The sequence below is a fragment of the Saccopteryx bilineata genome, chromosome 9 (assembly GCF_036850765.1).
Source record: "Saccopteryx bilineata isolate mSacBil1 chromosome 9, mSacBil1_pri_phased_curated, whole genome shotgun sequence".
Lineage (NCBI taxonomy): Eukaryota > Metazoa > Chordata > Mammalia > Chiroptera > Emballonuridae > Saccopteryx > Saccopteryx bilineata.
Genome location: NC_089498.1, coordinates 23239413 through 23253333, shown reverse-complemented (window position 1 = coordinate 23253333; position 13921 = coordinate 23239413). Strand labels below are relative to the sequence as shown.

The window sequence follows — 13921 nt, the reverse complement described above, 5'->3', positions numbered from 1 at the left end:
TCTGACGCAAAGGAAGCACTCAATGCATTTTAGCTTTAATTTTAGTTAACATTATTATGACTCCTTTTTATTGTTATTGCAAGTCTTTGTTATTTTCTTATTTAAATGTGACTACCTTCAAAGACTAACTGCTAAAGCCCCACTCCCACAGCGGAGTTCAGCTGGCTCTCCCAACATTTAAGAATTGCTCTGGGAGAAGATCACACTTAGTGCACTCCTGCTATGGGCCCTCATTGTACACGATGTGCCCCTTAACCCTCACAATCAACCTGGAGCTTCATTATGATGGCCATTCTACAGATGAAGAAACAGACACTCGTCCTAAGCGCTTCCCCAAACAATGATGGTCAAGCCGAGTCCCAGCCTAACTCTACCTTCCCTCTCTGTGAGATTGTCTTAAGTAAACACCACTGTGAAGCAAGAACAAAGAGGCCAGTCTCAGAACAGCTTCAACCAGTTTACACCTTTAAAGTCTTATTCCTCTGCCCTGCTTGCCTTGCCTAGAGCGGTATCTCTATCTCAGAGAGCCCAAGCAATAGAAGAAATGCGACTGTGAGGAGAATGGAGGTGGTCATGGTAGAGGTTCTAGGGACACAAGGAAAGGGAGATTGTGTGGTTGGTTTTTTTTAGAAAACTAAAGGGAGCAGACTAAAGTTAACTATAGCTAAGTAAGGCCCAGATGCCTCAGGTGATAATGAGGAAGAAAGAACTCCCACAACCCCTCAAAGCTGTATCTGTGTAAAAAAGAATTCAGACAGATAAGACTAGAGAGAGGGGAGGTAAGGAAGAGACGTGTGCAGATTCAAAAGGAATAGAACAAGCTTTGCTGGTAAGGGAAATGTGCAGTCGCATTGACGTTGTGTTGAATGACACTATGTAAGCTTGCTGGGAATACTTTTAATAACGGCATAATTGTGAACTAAAACCTAGAAGGGAAAACAAAACACTAATATAATAACAACAGTTATAATGGTATAGTGCTTACTATGTGACAAGCACTGAGCTGAATACTTTACATTTATTATCTCATTTAATATTTCAAACAGCCTAATGAAATAGGTGCTATTATTATCTCCATAACTTGGAGAAGGGAAATGACTTGCCTAAGGTCTGCAGATGGAAGACTGCTGAAATCTGATCCCAGAACCCAACTGAAGCTGGAATCTAAACCCAGATTACCTTTGGAGTCTGGGTGCCTATAATTGTATCCCAAGTAATATCAAGTTATGGCTTGTAGAGGGTTCATGGCTCACTTTCCATCTGTGTGTTTGAGAGAGATAGAGAAATAATGATCAAACAGGCTATGTCTTTTTGCATTCCATGCCAATGAATGCAAAAGCAAATAAAAGGTATAAAGTGTCCCATAAGTATCTCAGTGGTTCCTTAAGTGTCCATGAAACAAGAAGCAGAGAAGCAGGCTTACATCAGCCATCTGGTACAAGGGCCCTGGGGGTAACGCACCCAGACAGAAGCCCACCTAACCTAGAGAAACCTGTCTGCTTGCTAGACATCTTTTCATGGGGTCCAACACTCTAGCAGCAGCTTTCCAAGAGGTGCTGCATTATCCATAAGAACTGAGTACCCTTTGGCAGATAAAACTCACACATTCCCCTTATCCTTGATGTGCTCATATTAACCAACTGACAATCCTTTCTTGTTTAGGACCAGGGAGGAATGGCCAAAACTACTGTTTGCACTAGCTCTTCTCTGCCTTTCAATGCCTAAGAAAACTCTAGCGGAAGGAAGGAAGGAAGGAAGGAAGGAAGGAAGGAAGGAAGGAAGGAAGGAAGGAAGGAAGGAAGGAAGGAAGGGGGAGGGAGGTATGGAGGGAGAGAAGGAAGGAGGGAAGGAGGGATGAAGAGAGAGAGGGAGGAAAGGAAGGAGGGAGGGAGGAAGAAAGGGAGGAAAGAAAGGAGGGAGGGAGGGAGAAAGGGAGGGAAGGAGGGAGGAAAAGAACGAAAGAGTAATGTAGAAAGGGAAAAGAGAACTGGAAGTGAGAAACTGAATTGGTTGGCAGCTCTACATGGAAAGAGGGAACCGTAACATCTACAGTATGTAATATATCTCTTTTTGAGATCTAGAAACATAGCCCTGAACACCTGGGTTCTTTGTCTTCTCTGTGCCTACCCTTTAGCTTCTATCTCATGAGCTTCTCTTGCTAACATTCCTGCAGCAAAAAAACTAAATATACCATTTTCTCCAGACTCTGGCTTTGCTGTCACTAAATCAACACATTGATCTCTGAAAGGCATCACTGATTCATTTAATGAGCTACTGTACCAAATACATCTGCAAGTCTTCCCATTTGCCTTGGACTCATGCATAGTCTCTGTTTATTTTCCCTTTTTTCTTATAATGAGATTTAAAAAAAAAATTTCCATTGACTTGCAAGAGAGAGAAGAGAAGGGAGAGTGAGAGGTGGGGGGAGAGAGAGAGAGAGAGAGAGAGAAGCATCAACTAGTTGTTTCACTTAGTTGTTTCATTTACACTGGGCCACCCAGCCAGGGCCTATAGAGAGAATTTGCCTCTGCTTTCTTAGACTCTGTTAAGTATTCCTACTTGTCTTTAGACCTGAACTTTAGCGTTTCCCAGATGACTTCCTATCTGATTACTTTTCACACTTAACTGTGCTTTATGCTGACCTCCAGCCTTTTTCTTTCTTTCATCATCATTAGGTGTCAAGGAACTCTTCAGGCATTTAATACTGTTTCTTGAAATAAACCCTAATCTGTCTCTGAAGAAACAGGCAGAGGATGGAGAAGAAATCCTCAGCTGCAACCACAAAGAGATGAGGTATACACAGGGGGAGAAGCTGTCTAAAACTATCTGTAAACAAAGCCGATAGCTTCTGCGGTAGAAAGAAGGAGACAGAAAAGGGGAAAAGGGATGTTCTGTTTTTTAATTAAAATAAAATACACTCTGTAGAACATAAATGCATTGACTGAACCACTGCAATTCATCTGAGAAGAATTTATTATACCTTCAATTAGGGATTGGGGCTCTAAGGCAAAGTATGTAACACAACTAATAATCACCCTGTCTTAAATGGAAGCCTAGAGAACTTCATGACATTCATCTAGCCAATCCTTCGTTCAACAAAATGTTAGTGCACATGTTAGGAGCTGGCTGGCTGTTAGGCACTGCCCTGGGACTGAACACATAGCAACAAACAAACCAACACAGTCCCGTCCTCATGAAGCTTACAGTCAAAGGGCATGTTTTCATCTATTTTCCTAGATCTCTCTAAAGAACTTATCTAAGGTCATACTTGATCACATTTTATTTAACTCCTTCTTATGTATCCATGAAAGGTACAGTCATCGCAGTGAACATACTCACTTTGTCATTGTTCCTCAAAACCAGTGGAACTTCGTAGACTTCACAGGGAGTATAGTTCTGAAATACAATTTCTGATGGAAAGGGCTGGAACAATGCCTGATCCAGGTCAATTGCTGAAAACTTCAGTTGAGAAAGTCAATTAATTATTTAGTAACACAGAGGCAGACATGTCTGGGAAAGATTATTAAAAAACACTATATAGATCTACAGATATCAATACTAATTACATAGGATACACACAAAAATGGGTAATTACTATAAACAATAATTGCTATCATTGGTAAGGTTATAGTCATCAAGTTCTTTACTACAAAAGAAAATAATTTTGGTTCCCAATTTAAAAAAATAGAGGCTAGCTTTCTGTTTTGGCTCAGAGGAGGCTTAGGTGCCACTTTCTTTGGTTCTGCCGAATCCAGGTTTATCTGACACCAGCCGCCTCCGCCATGCTTTCGAAGTTTGACCCCAATAAGATCAAAGTTGTATACCTCAGGGGTATCGGTGAGGAAATCAGTACCACATCTGCCCTGGCTCCCAAGGTGAGCCCCCTGAACCTATCTCCAAAAAAGGTTGGTGATGACATTGCCAAAGCAACTGGTGATTGAAAGGGTCTGAGGACTACAGTGAAACTGACCAGATCAGACAGGCCTAGATTGAGATAGTACCATCTGCCTTGGCCTTGATCATCAAAGCCCTTGAAGAACCACCAAGAAACAGAAAGAACAAAAGATATTAAGCACAATGGAAGTTTCACTTTTAATGAGATTGTCAACAGTGAACCGATCTTTAACTAGAGAACTCTCTGGAACCATTCAAGAGATCATAGGACTGCCCAGTCTGTGGATTAGGTTACAATGTTGATGGCCACCACACTCATGACATCATAGATGAAATCAAGAGTGGTACAGTGTAGTGCCTGGCTAGTTAAGAACTACAAAGGAAAATACTTCAATTAAAGATCATTTGAGCCTGACCAGGCAGTGGCGCAGTGGATAGAGCACTGGACTATGAAGCAGAGGACCCAGGTTTGAAATGCCAAGGTCGCCAGCTTGAGCTTGGGCTCATCTAGCTTAAGCATGGTCTCACCAACTTGAGCAAGGGGTCACTGGCTTCAGTGTAGGATCATAGACATGACCCCACGGTCACTAGTTTAAGCCCAAAGGTTGCTGGCTTGAGCCCAAGGTTGCTGACCTAGCAAGGCATCATTTATTTTGCTGTATCCCCCTGGTCAAGGCACATGTGAGAAGGCAATCAATGAAAAACTAAGGTGCCATAACAAAGAATTGATGCTTCTCATCTCTCTCCCTCCCTGTCTGTCCCTCTCTCTGACTCTTTCTCTGTCTCTGTAAAAAAAAAAAAAAAAAAAAAAAAAAGATAATGTGAAAACCAATAAATAAAGAAATAAAAACAAAATAGAGGCTAATTAGAACACTAATTTAAAACTTCCATTTCTAGTAATGATGAATAAGGTAATTTGAACCTATGACAATAACAAGAAAAGCTATATCAACAAATACCTGCTTGGAGGTACTAAAGAGCTAGACAAAAAATTAGTATGACCATTGAAACTATGAATTACCTCAAGCTTGTATACTATCCAACAAGTTTTGAATATTGCCGTATTTCCTTAAAAATTTAGTATATCCCATGATGCCCTATGAGTTCATGGCTGTACCCTGGAGCACCTTGACACATAGTTTGAAAACTGAAGATGTAAATGTCCACCTCAGTAATTTAAAAAACAATAGCAAACATATAAACCCAAACAAATAAAAAGTGAAATAACTAAAAACAATAGTAGAAATTAATAAAATAGAAAGTAAATATACTATAGAAACAACAAAGCCAAAAGTTGAGTCTTTATAAAGACTAATAAAATTGATAAAATACCAGTAAATCTGATTAAGAAACTAAAACAGAATGTACAAAGAGCCCATTAAATAATAAAAATAGAGATGTTACTACAGACCTAAACTTAGGAAAAAGATTAAAAATGTATATTATGTCAATAAATGTGAAAAGTTTGATAAAAAGTACAAATTTCTATAAAAATACAATTTATCAAAACTAGCACAAGAAATAGAAAATCAGTAGAGAAATTAAATTTGTAAGTATAATAAAAACCATTAATAGAGAAAATTCTGGCCCAAATATCTTTACAAGCAAATTCTAGCAAACATTTAAAAAAGATATAGTTCAAATATTATAGAAACTCTACCAAAGGAAAGAAAAACAAAAATTAAATATTTCCCAACTCAATCGAAGATGTTAGCAAAGTTTTCATATACCTAAGAAAGATAGTAGGAAAAGGGGAAATTGTAGGTCAATGTTACTCATGAACCATAGGTCAAAAAAACTCCCAAAACTTTAGCAAACTTAATCCCACAATATCTAAAAAAGATAACACATTGACCAAGTTGGTTTTATCTCTGAAATGTAACATTTCAAATTGTTCAAGAAAAAGTAGTTTATTTAGAAAATTCAAAATAGCCAACCAGATAAACTATTAAAATTAATAAGTGATTTATCAAGGTCACTGAGTACAAGATCAACAAACAAAAAAACAATTATATTTCTATGTACTGCCTATGAACATTTATAAAATAAAATGGTATCATTTAAAATGCATAGGAATAAGTTCAATGAAAGATGTACAAGAGCTTTATCCAAGAAAACTATAAAGTATTACTAAGAACTTTTAAAAAACTTACATAAAATACAGGAATATACCATGTTCATGAATTGAAACACTCAATATTTTAAGAATGTCAAATACTCCTCAAATTGATATAAAAATTCATACATTCCAATAAAAAAAACCCAGCAAAATTTTGGGGAAAATTAAAAGGTGATTATAAAATTTATATGGAAAAGCAAAGGACCAAGAATAGATAAGATCAATTTGAAAAACAAGGTAGGAGAACATGCTCTCTCAGGTAGCAAGATTTACTATAATTATTATATATCATATATTATTACTTCTCACAGTAATTAAAATAGTGAGATACTAGCATCTGATTTATCATAAATACAAATGTAACATTAAAAAGCCCAGAAACCAATCCTTAAATAAATCAATACTTGATTTATAACCAAGGTAACACTAAAAAGCATTAGGGAAAGGACATGTTTTCCTCAGTAAATATTGTTGGCTTAACCACATGAAAAATAATATTAATTTAACCCCTATCACACACCATTCCAAGTGTAACAAATCTGGGTAAAAAACAAAGTTTTCAGAAGAAAACTGAAAGAAATATCTTCATGGTGTTGAAGAATGAAAAATTTTAATGGGACATAGAAAATATAAAACAAATAAAAATATTAGAAAATTAAGTCATATTGATTTTTAAAACATATGTTCATCAAAAGATACTCATTATGTAATAAAAATAGAAAGCCAAAGAATGCAATACATGTAATTGACAGAGGACAATTCTTCAGAATATTTAAAAAACTTTTATAAAATTGGTAAGAAATGTACAAAAACAGAAACATGCCATTTATAAAAGATGGCATCCAAATGGCTAATAAAATATAAAAGTGTTCAGCCTTATTAGAAATCAAGAAATTATAAATTAAACCACAGAGTGACAGCACTACACAGCCAATGAAATGGTGTTGAAGAGACAGATAATATTACATATTAGCAGACATGTAGTGCAACTAGATTTTTCACACACAGCTAGTGGGAGTGTAAATTGGTACAAACACATTAGAAAACTGATAATTATCTATAAAAGCAAAACATATACATAGCTTATAACCTAAATATCTAGTTTTATGTATATGCCCAATATAAATGTGTACATGTTCACTATAACAGCATCATTTATATAAATAATAGTCAAAATGTGGGAAAAACCCAAATGTTCATTAACAGTAAAATGAATAAATAAATGTGGTATAGTCATACAATGGAATACTATACAGCAAAAAAAATGAATAAACTGCTAAATACAACATAAATAAATCTCATAAAAATTCATAATATTGAATGAAGTTAGCCAGAAATTAACTGGATATATGAGCTGAATGTATTATATAATCTATAGTTCAGAGGTTCGGCCATAGCAAGATATATAATTATGAAAGCAATAATTTAAAAAGTGGGATAGAAAGCCTTGTTCCTAGAAGGGGCCACCTAAGGAATGGGTTCAGAAGAAAAAGAAGAGGTTCAGGGACCAAGTACTGAGGAACCCCAACATTCAGTGATCATGAAGAAGAGAAAGATCCAATCACTAAAATAAGAAAAAAGCAATCAGTGAAGTAGGAAGAAAACCAAAGGAGTGTGATGTGTGAGATACAAGTGAATAAAAAGGTACAAAAGCATTAATTGCATCAAAAGCTCTGAGACAACCCAGGTATTCTTAACTGGTCAAGCTTAAGAATGAGTTTTAAGAGAAACACACATACACAAAACTCAAAGGGACACAGAGGACAGCCTTGTGTATATAATTACAATGAAATGAAATTTTTAAAAAGTTAAAAAATTAATTGGAAGAGACATTGAAGATGTAGAAGGGCAGACAAAGAAGGTCCAACATGTTCATAATTGATATTCCTAAAGAAAAGACCCAAAATGGCGCACACAAGAAAACTCTCTCCAAGTAAAATTAAGGTAATCCTAATAAAATGACTGGACATTTAAAAAAGAGCAAACAATCTTTGGGCATACAAGCTAATAGATTAAAGTATCTACCTTTTATCTTGGGGAAAATCAAGCTGGCTTCATACTTTTATATATCATTATTTAAAACCAGGAGGTAGTGAGAAAAATGCCTGCAAAGCTCTTACAGAAAAAATGTGTGACCCAAGAATTTTATACCTAACAAAACTGCAATCAATATAATGGTAATAGGCAAATATTAAATATTTAAGGCAATACTCAAATATAAAATAAATATTATCAAACATATAAAACCAAGGAAATAGTTTCTATAAACTCTTTAAGAAATCAGTACAGGATGACTGTCATCCAGCTAAGAGACAAATGAAACTTCTGAAAATACAGTAAAAATAACCAACTGAGTTGAGAGAAGAAAGAGGAGAGAAGAGATGTAGTGAAGTATACTTATGTCCTCATCCTTGAACAGGAGTCAAACTACATTAAAACACACACAAGCAGTATACACAGAAAAATACACACTGTCTGGTCTTATGCTATGGGAAAGGAGCAAATAGCCCTTAATTAGCATGAATTAGCTTTGGGAAAAGTGTGTTTCCTGCTCTCAAAGTTAGAGTGATTATGGGGAGGAGAAAAAATAATAGTTAAAGCTATTTGCAGGGCTCAGTGGAAGAGCAAATTTTTATGCAGGTCCTAAGCAGGGGAGGCAATGATAACACAGATCAAAAAAGCCTCAGGGGCTTATTCTTCATGTGGGAAAAAACTCTGAAGACAACTCTCAGGAACAGCTGAGGAACCCTTTGAGAGAAAGTTCATCTCCAGCAGTTCAATTGATGGAGGAGGTTCCTACCATAATTTCTACATAAAAAGTGAAGTATATAATTCAAGAAGTTAATTAAGTAGGAAATAAAGACTTTATTTTATAATCATATGTGCTTAAAGCCTACAATATCTGGCTTACATTAGAATATAAAAGCATTTTTTTTTTTTTACAGAGACAGAGAGTCAGAGAGAGGGATAGACAGGGACAGACAGACAGGAACGGAGAGAGATGAGAAGCATCAATCATCAGTTTTTCGTTGTTGACACTTTAGTTGTTCATGATGTTTTCTCATATGTGCCTTGACCGCGGGGCTCCAGCAGACCAAGTAACCCCTTGCTCAAGCCAGCGACCTTGGGTCCAAGCTGGTGAGCTTTGCTCAAACCAGATGAGCCCTTGCTCAAGCTGGCAACCTCGGGGTCTCGAACCTGGGTCCTCCACATCCCAGTCCGATGCTCTATCCACTGCGCCACCGCCTGGTCAGGCTGAATATAAAAGCATGTTAAAATAACCATTCTTTAGAAACTAAAAGAAAACATTTGTTATTGCAATGAGTCAAAGTACACAACAAATGCCTACTTTAATAAGTAATTCCATCTTCTTCCTTTCTAGTGATGACAGCTCTGGTAAGCAGAGATTTCTTGTGCTAAGAAGATAACTCAATTAGGCTTGGCTAATATGTCTTAGAATTACTCCTAATCTGTAAACAATAGTGTCCAGAAGTAGCTAAGAAGGAAATGTGAACAGTCAAAAGTTATTTGTACTAATTAATTTTAATTCTCTCCATGTCAAATCACAGATATCAAGATCAACAGAGGAAGAAAAATAATGTATTAACTAAATAAAAGATTAGTTAGCCAGAAACAATCACCGTTACTTAGTGACTGCTGATGGAGAACGTTCCCCTTTATGCCAGGGCCTACTTTGTATGCTCATGTGAAAGAAAGCAACTACCTTTTGATGTGTTGTTTCCCCCATATCTAAAAGTTCGACAATCTGTGGTCGGCACATCAACCGTGTATTAGCCAGTCTCTGTTCTGTGGTCAGGGTCATTTCCTTCAGGAACTCCGAAGGTGTTAGCTAGAATTTAAAACAACAGGGGCCAAAAATTCATAAATGGTTACACTGAAAAAAAAAATGTTTTCATAAGTTCCACTAATGAATAATTTGTGTTTGCAGCTTTCAGGATAATTCTGGAATACCACTAAGTTCCCTTATAAAATATTTAAAATGACTAAATAATAGAAGTACCCATGCACTTTTGAGCTCTTTGCACAGTAATCTGAAATGACATGTGGCTGCTGTTTTTTTATGATGTTGAAGGAATCACACAAAGAAACCTGGAGGGCAAGGGTAGTCAAGAAATTGAACAGAAACGTGTCCAAAGAGCTTAACATTTATGCTCAGAAGAGGCATCTGAGCATAAAACTCTAAGCTTCTCAAATCACTTTCAGGATTCAGAGCTAAGGAGTTTGAAATACAGCTATTTCTCAACTGAAGTTACAACATGCAAGCAAAGCTTCTGGGTGTTTATCAGGGTCTATCAGGTTAAAGACTAACCTCATAAAATGTACAGGATCTAGGAAACGTGATTATCCTGTTTAGGAATAAGTTTGAATTTTTTAGAAATTATAAGAGTGCATTTAGATCTTGTTTTAAAAGAGATCTAAACCCATCATCAGATCTGGAAGCCAGTCATATCCACACATCAAAATAAGAACACAAAATGCTTTTAACGCTTCTCAAGTTATGAGGGGAAAACAAGGTAACCTATCGTTAACCATTGAAATAACCAAACAGGGGCTCAGTTACTCAGGACCAATTACTGTTATCTAATTGTTGTCATGCTAGAATGTTGACATTATTTCCAGAACCTACCAGATTGATTGATTGATTGATTGATTTAGAGGAAAGGTTTTTTTGGGTTTTTTATTTTATTTTATTAATTTTAATGGAGTGACATTGATAAATCAGGGTACATATGTTCAGAGAAAACATCTCCAGGTTATTTTGACATTTGATTATGCTGCATTCCCATCGCCCAAAGTCAAACTGTCTTCCATCACCTTCTAGGTGGTTTTCTTTGTGCCCCTCCTCCTTTCCCTCTCCTCACCCCACCCCCCATAACTACCACTCTCTTGTCCATGTCTCTGAGTTTCATTTTTATGTCCCACCTATGTATGGAATCATATAGTTCTTAGTTTTTTCTGATTTACTTATTTCATTCAGTATAATGTTATCAAGGTCCATCCATGTTGTTGTAAATGATCTGATGTCATCATTTCTTATGTCTGAGTAGTATTCCATAGTATATGTACCAAAGCTTTTTAATCCACTCGTCCACTGTCGGACACTTGGGCTGTTTCCAGATCTTCGCTATTGTGAGTAATGCTGCCATACATGGGGGTGCATTTCTCCTTTTGACTCGTTGATGTGGTGTTCTTGGGGTATATTCCTAAAAGTGGGATAGCTGGATCAAAAGACAGTTCGATTTTTAATTTTTTGAGGAATCTCCATACTGTATTCCACAGTGGCTGCACCAGTCTGCATTCCCACCAGCAGTGCAGGACAGTTCTCTTTTCTCCACATCCTCACCAGCACTTATTCTGTGTTGTTTTGTTGATGAGCACCATTGTGACTGGTGTGAGGTGATATCTCATTGTGGTTTTAATTTGCATTTCTCTAATGATTAGAGATGTTGAGCGTTTTCTCACATGCCTATTGGCCATCTGTATGTCCTCTTTGGAGAAGTGTCTATTCCAGGGGTCCCCAAATTATGGCCCGCGGGCCGCATGCGGCCCCCTGAGGCCATTTATCCAGCCCCCACCGCACTTCCGGAAGGGGCAGCTCTTTCATTGGTGGTCAGTGAGCTGCAAAGCACAGTGTTGCTCATGTACAGTACTACTTCCGGTGACGCAGGACTCACGCGTCACAGCTCCGGAAGCGCATCATATCACTTGTTACAGCTAGCAGTGACAAATATGGAACCGGACATTTACCATCTCATTAGCCAAAAGCAGGCCCATAGTTCCCATGGAAATACTGGTCAGTTTGTTAATTTAAATTTACTTGTAGTTTATTTTAAATATTGTATTTGTTCCCGTTTTGTTTTTTCACTTTAAAATAAGATATGTGTGGTGTGCATAGGGATTTGTTCATAGTTGTGTTTTTTTATAGTCTGGCCCTCCAACAGTCTGAGGGACAGTGAACTGGCCCACTGTGTAAAAAGTTTGGGAACCCCTGATATATTCATTTCTTTTGCCTATTTTTTGATTGGATTGTTTGTCTTCCTGGTGTTGAGTTTTACAAGTTCTTTATAAATTTTGGTTATTAACCCCTTCTCAGTCGTATTGTCGAATATGTTCTCCCATTGTGTAGTTTGTCTTTTTACTCCGTTCTTTTTTTTTCTTTTTTTTTATTCATTTTAGAGAGGATAGAGAGACAGAGAGAGGAGAGACAGAGAGAGAGAAGGGGGGAGGAGCTGGAAGCATCAACTCCCATATGTGCCTTGACCAGGCAAGCCCAGGGTTTCGAACCGGCAACCTCAGCATTTCCAGGTCGACGCTTTATCCACTACGCCACCACAGGTCAGGTTTTACTCCGTTCTTATTGCCTTTAGCTGTGCAAAAGCTTTTGAGTTTGAAATAGTCCCATTTGTTTATCCTCTCTTTTATTTCACTTACCCGTGGAGATAAATCAGCAAATATATTGCTGCGATAGATGTCGGAGAGCTTATTGCCTGTTTTCTTCTAAGATGCTTATGGTTTCATGGCTTACATTTAAATCTTTTACCCATTTTGAGTTTATTTTTGTGAATGGTGTAAGTTGGTGGTGTAGTTTCATTTTTTGCAGGTAGCTGTCCAATTTTCCCAACACCATTTGTTAAAAAGACTATCTTTACTCCATTGTATGCTCTTACCTCCTTTGTCAAATATCAGTTGTCCATAAAGGTGTGGGTTTATTTCTCGGTTCTCTGTTCTGTTCCATTGATCTATATACCTGTTCTTATGCCAGTACCAGGTTGGTTTGAGTACAATGGCCTTGTAGTATAACTTGGTATCAGGAAGTGTGATATCTCCTACTTTATTCTTCCTTTTCAAGATTGCTGAGACTATCCGTGTTCTTTTTTGGTTCCATATAAATTTTTGGAATATTTTTTCTATATCTTTGAAGTATGTCAGTGGTATTTTAATTGGTATTGCATTGAAGTTATAAATTGCTTTGGGTAATGTGGACATTTTAATGATGTTTATTCTTCCTAACCATGAGCACGGTATATGCTTCCACTTGTTTGTATCTTCCTTGATTTCTTTTATCAATGTTTTATAATTTTCCAAGTACAAGTCTTTAATCTCCTTGGTTAAGTTTACTCCTAGGTACTTTATTTTTTTTTGTTGCAATAGTGAAGGGGATTGTTTCCTTAATTTCTCTTTCTGACAGTTCATTGTTCGTGTATAAAAATGCCTCTGGCCCTGGCCGGTTGGCTCAGTGGTAAAGCGTCGGCCTGGAGTGCAGGAGTCCCGGGTTCGATTCCTGGCCATTATTCTGCTACTTTAGGGTGAAAGGTTCTGAAGATATCTATTAAATCGAGTTGATCTAATGTGTCTTTAAGTCTGCTGTTTCTTTGTTAATTTTCTTTCTTGAGGATCTATCTAGTGATGTTAGTGGGGTATTGAAATCCCCTACTATTATAATATTGCTGTTAATCTTGCCCTTTATATCCATCAAAATCTGCTTTATATATTTAGGTGCTCCTATAATAGGTGCATAGATATTTATAATGGTTATATCTTCCCGTTGGATTGCTTCCATTATCATTATGTAGTGACCTTCTTTATCTCTTACTATAGCCTTTTTTTAAAGTCCATTTTGTCTGATATAAGTATTGCTACCTCAGCTTTTTTTTTCATGTCCATTTGCATGAAATATTTTTTGCCATCCTTTTACCTTCAGCTTATGTGCATCTTTTGCTTTAAGGTGTGTCTCTTGTAGACAGCATATGTATGGGTCCTGTTTTCTTATCTATGCAGCTACCCTATGTCTTTTGATCAGATCATTATTATTTGATCAGATCGTTATTATTGATATGTAGTTGTTTATTGCCATTTTATTCTTTAAAGCTGTATTCCTCTTTTGCT

The 13921-nt window shown here is 36.8% G+C and overlaps 1 protein-coding gene across 2 annotated transcripts in view; it reads right to left on the bottom strand.

Moving 5' to 3' along the window:
* Nucleotides 1–13921, bottom strand: part of HYDIN (HYDIN axonemal central pair apparatus protein) — a 365754-nt gene that overhangs the window by 307804 nt on the left and 44029 nt on the right. For both annotated transcript variants that reach the window (XM_066243172.1, XM_066243173.1), the window contains exons 3-4: nt 9738–9863; nt 3340–3459 (exon numbers count right to left, since the gene is read on the bottom strand). In XM_066243172.1, coding sequence (XP_066099269.1) covers nt 3340–3459; nt 9738–9863 — 246 coding nt within the window. The remainder of the gene's footprint in view (nt 1–3339; nt 3460–9737; nt 9864–13921) is intronic.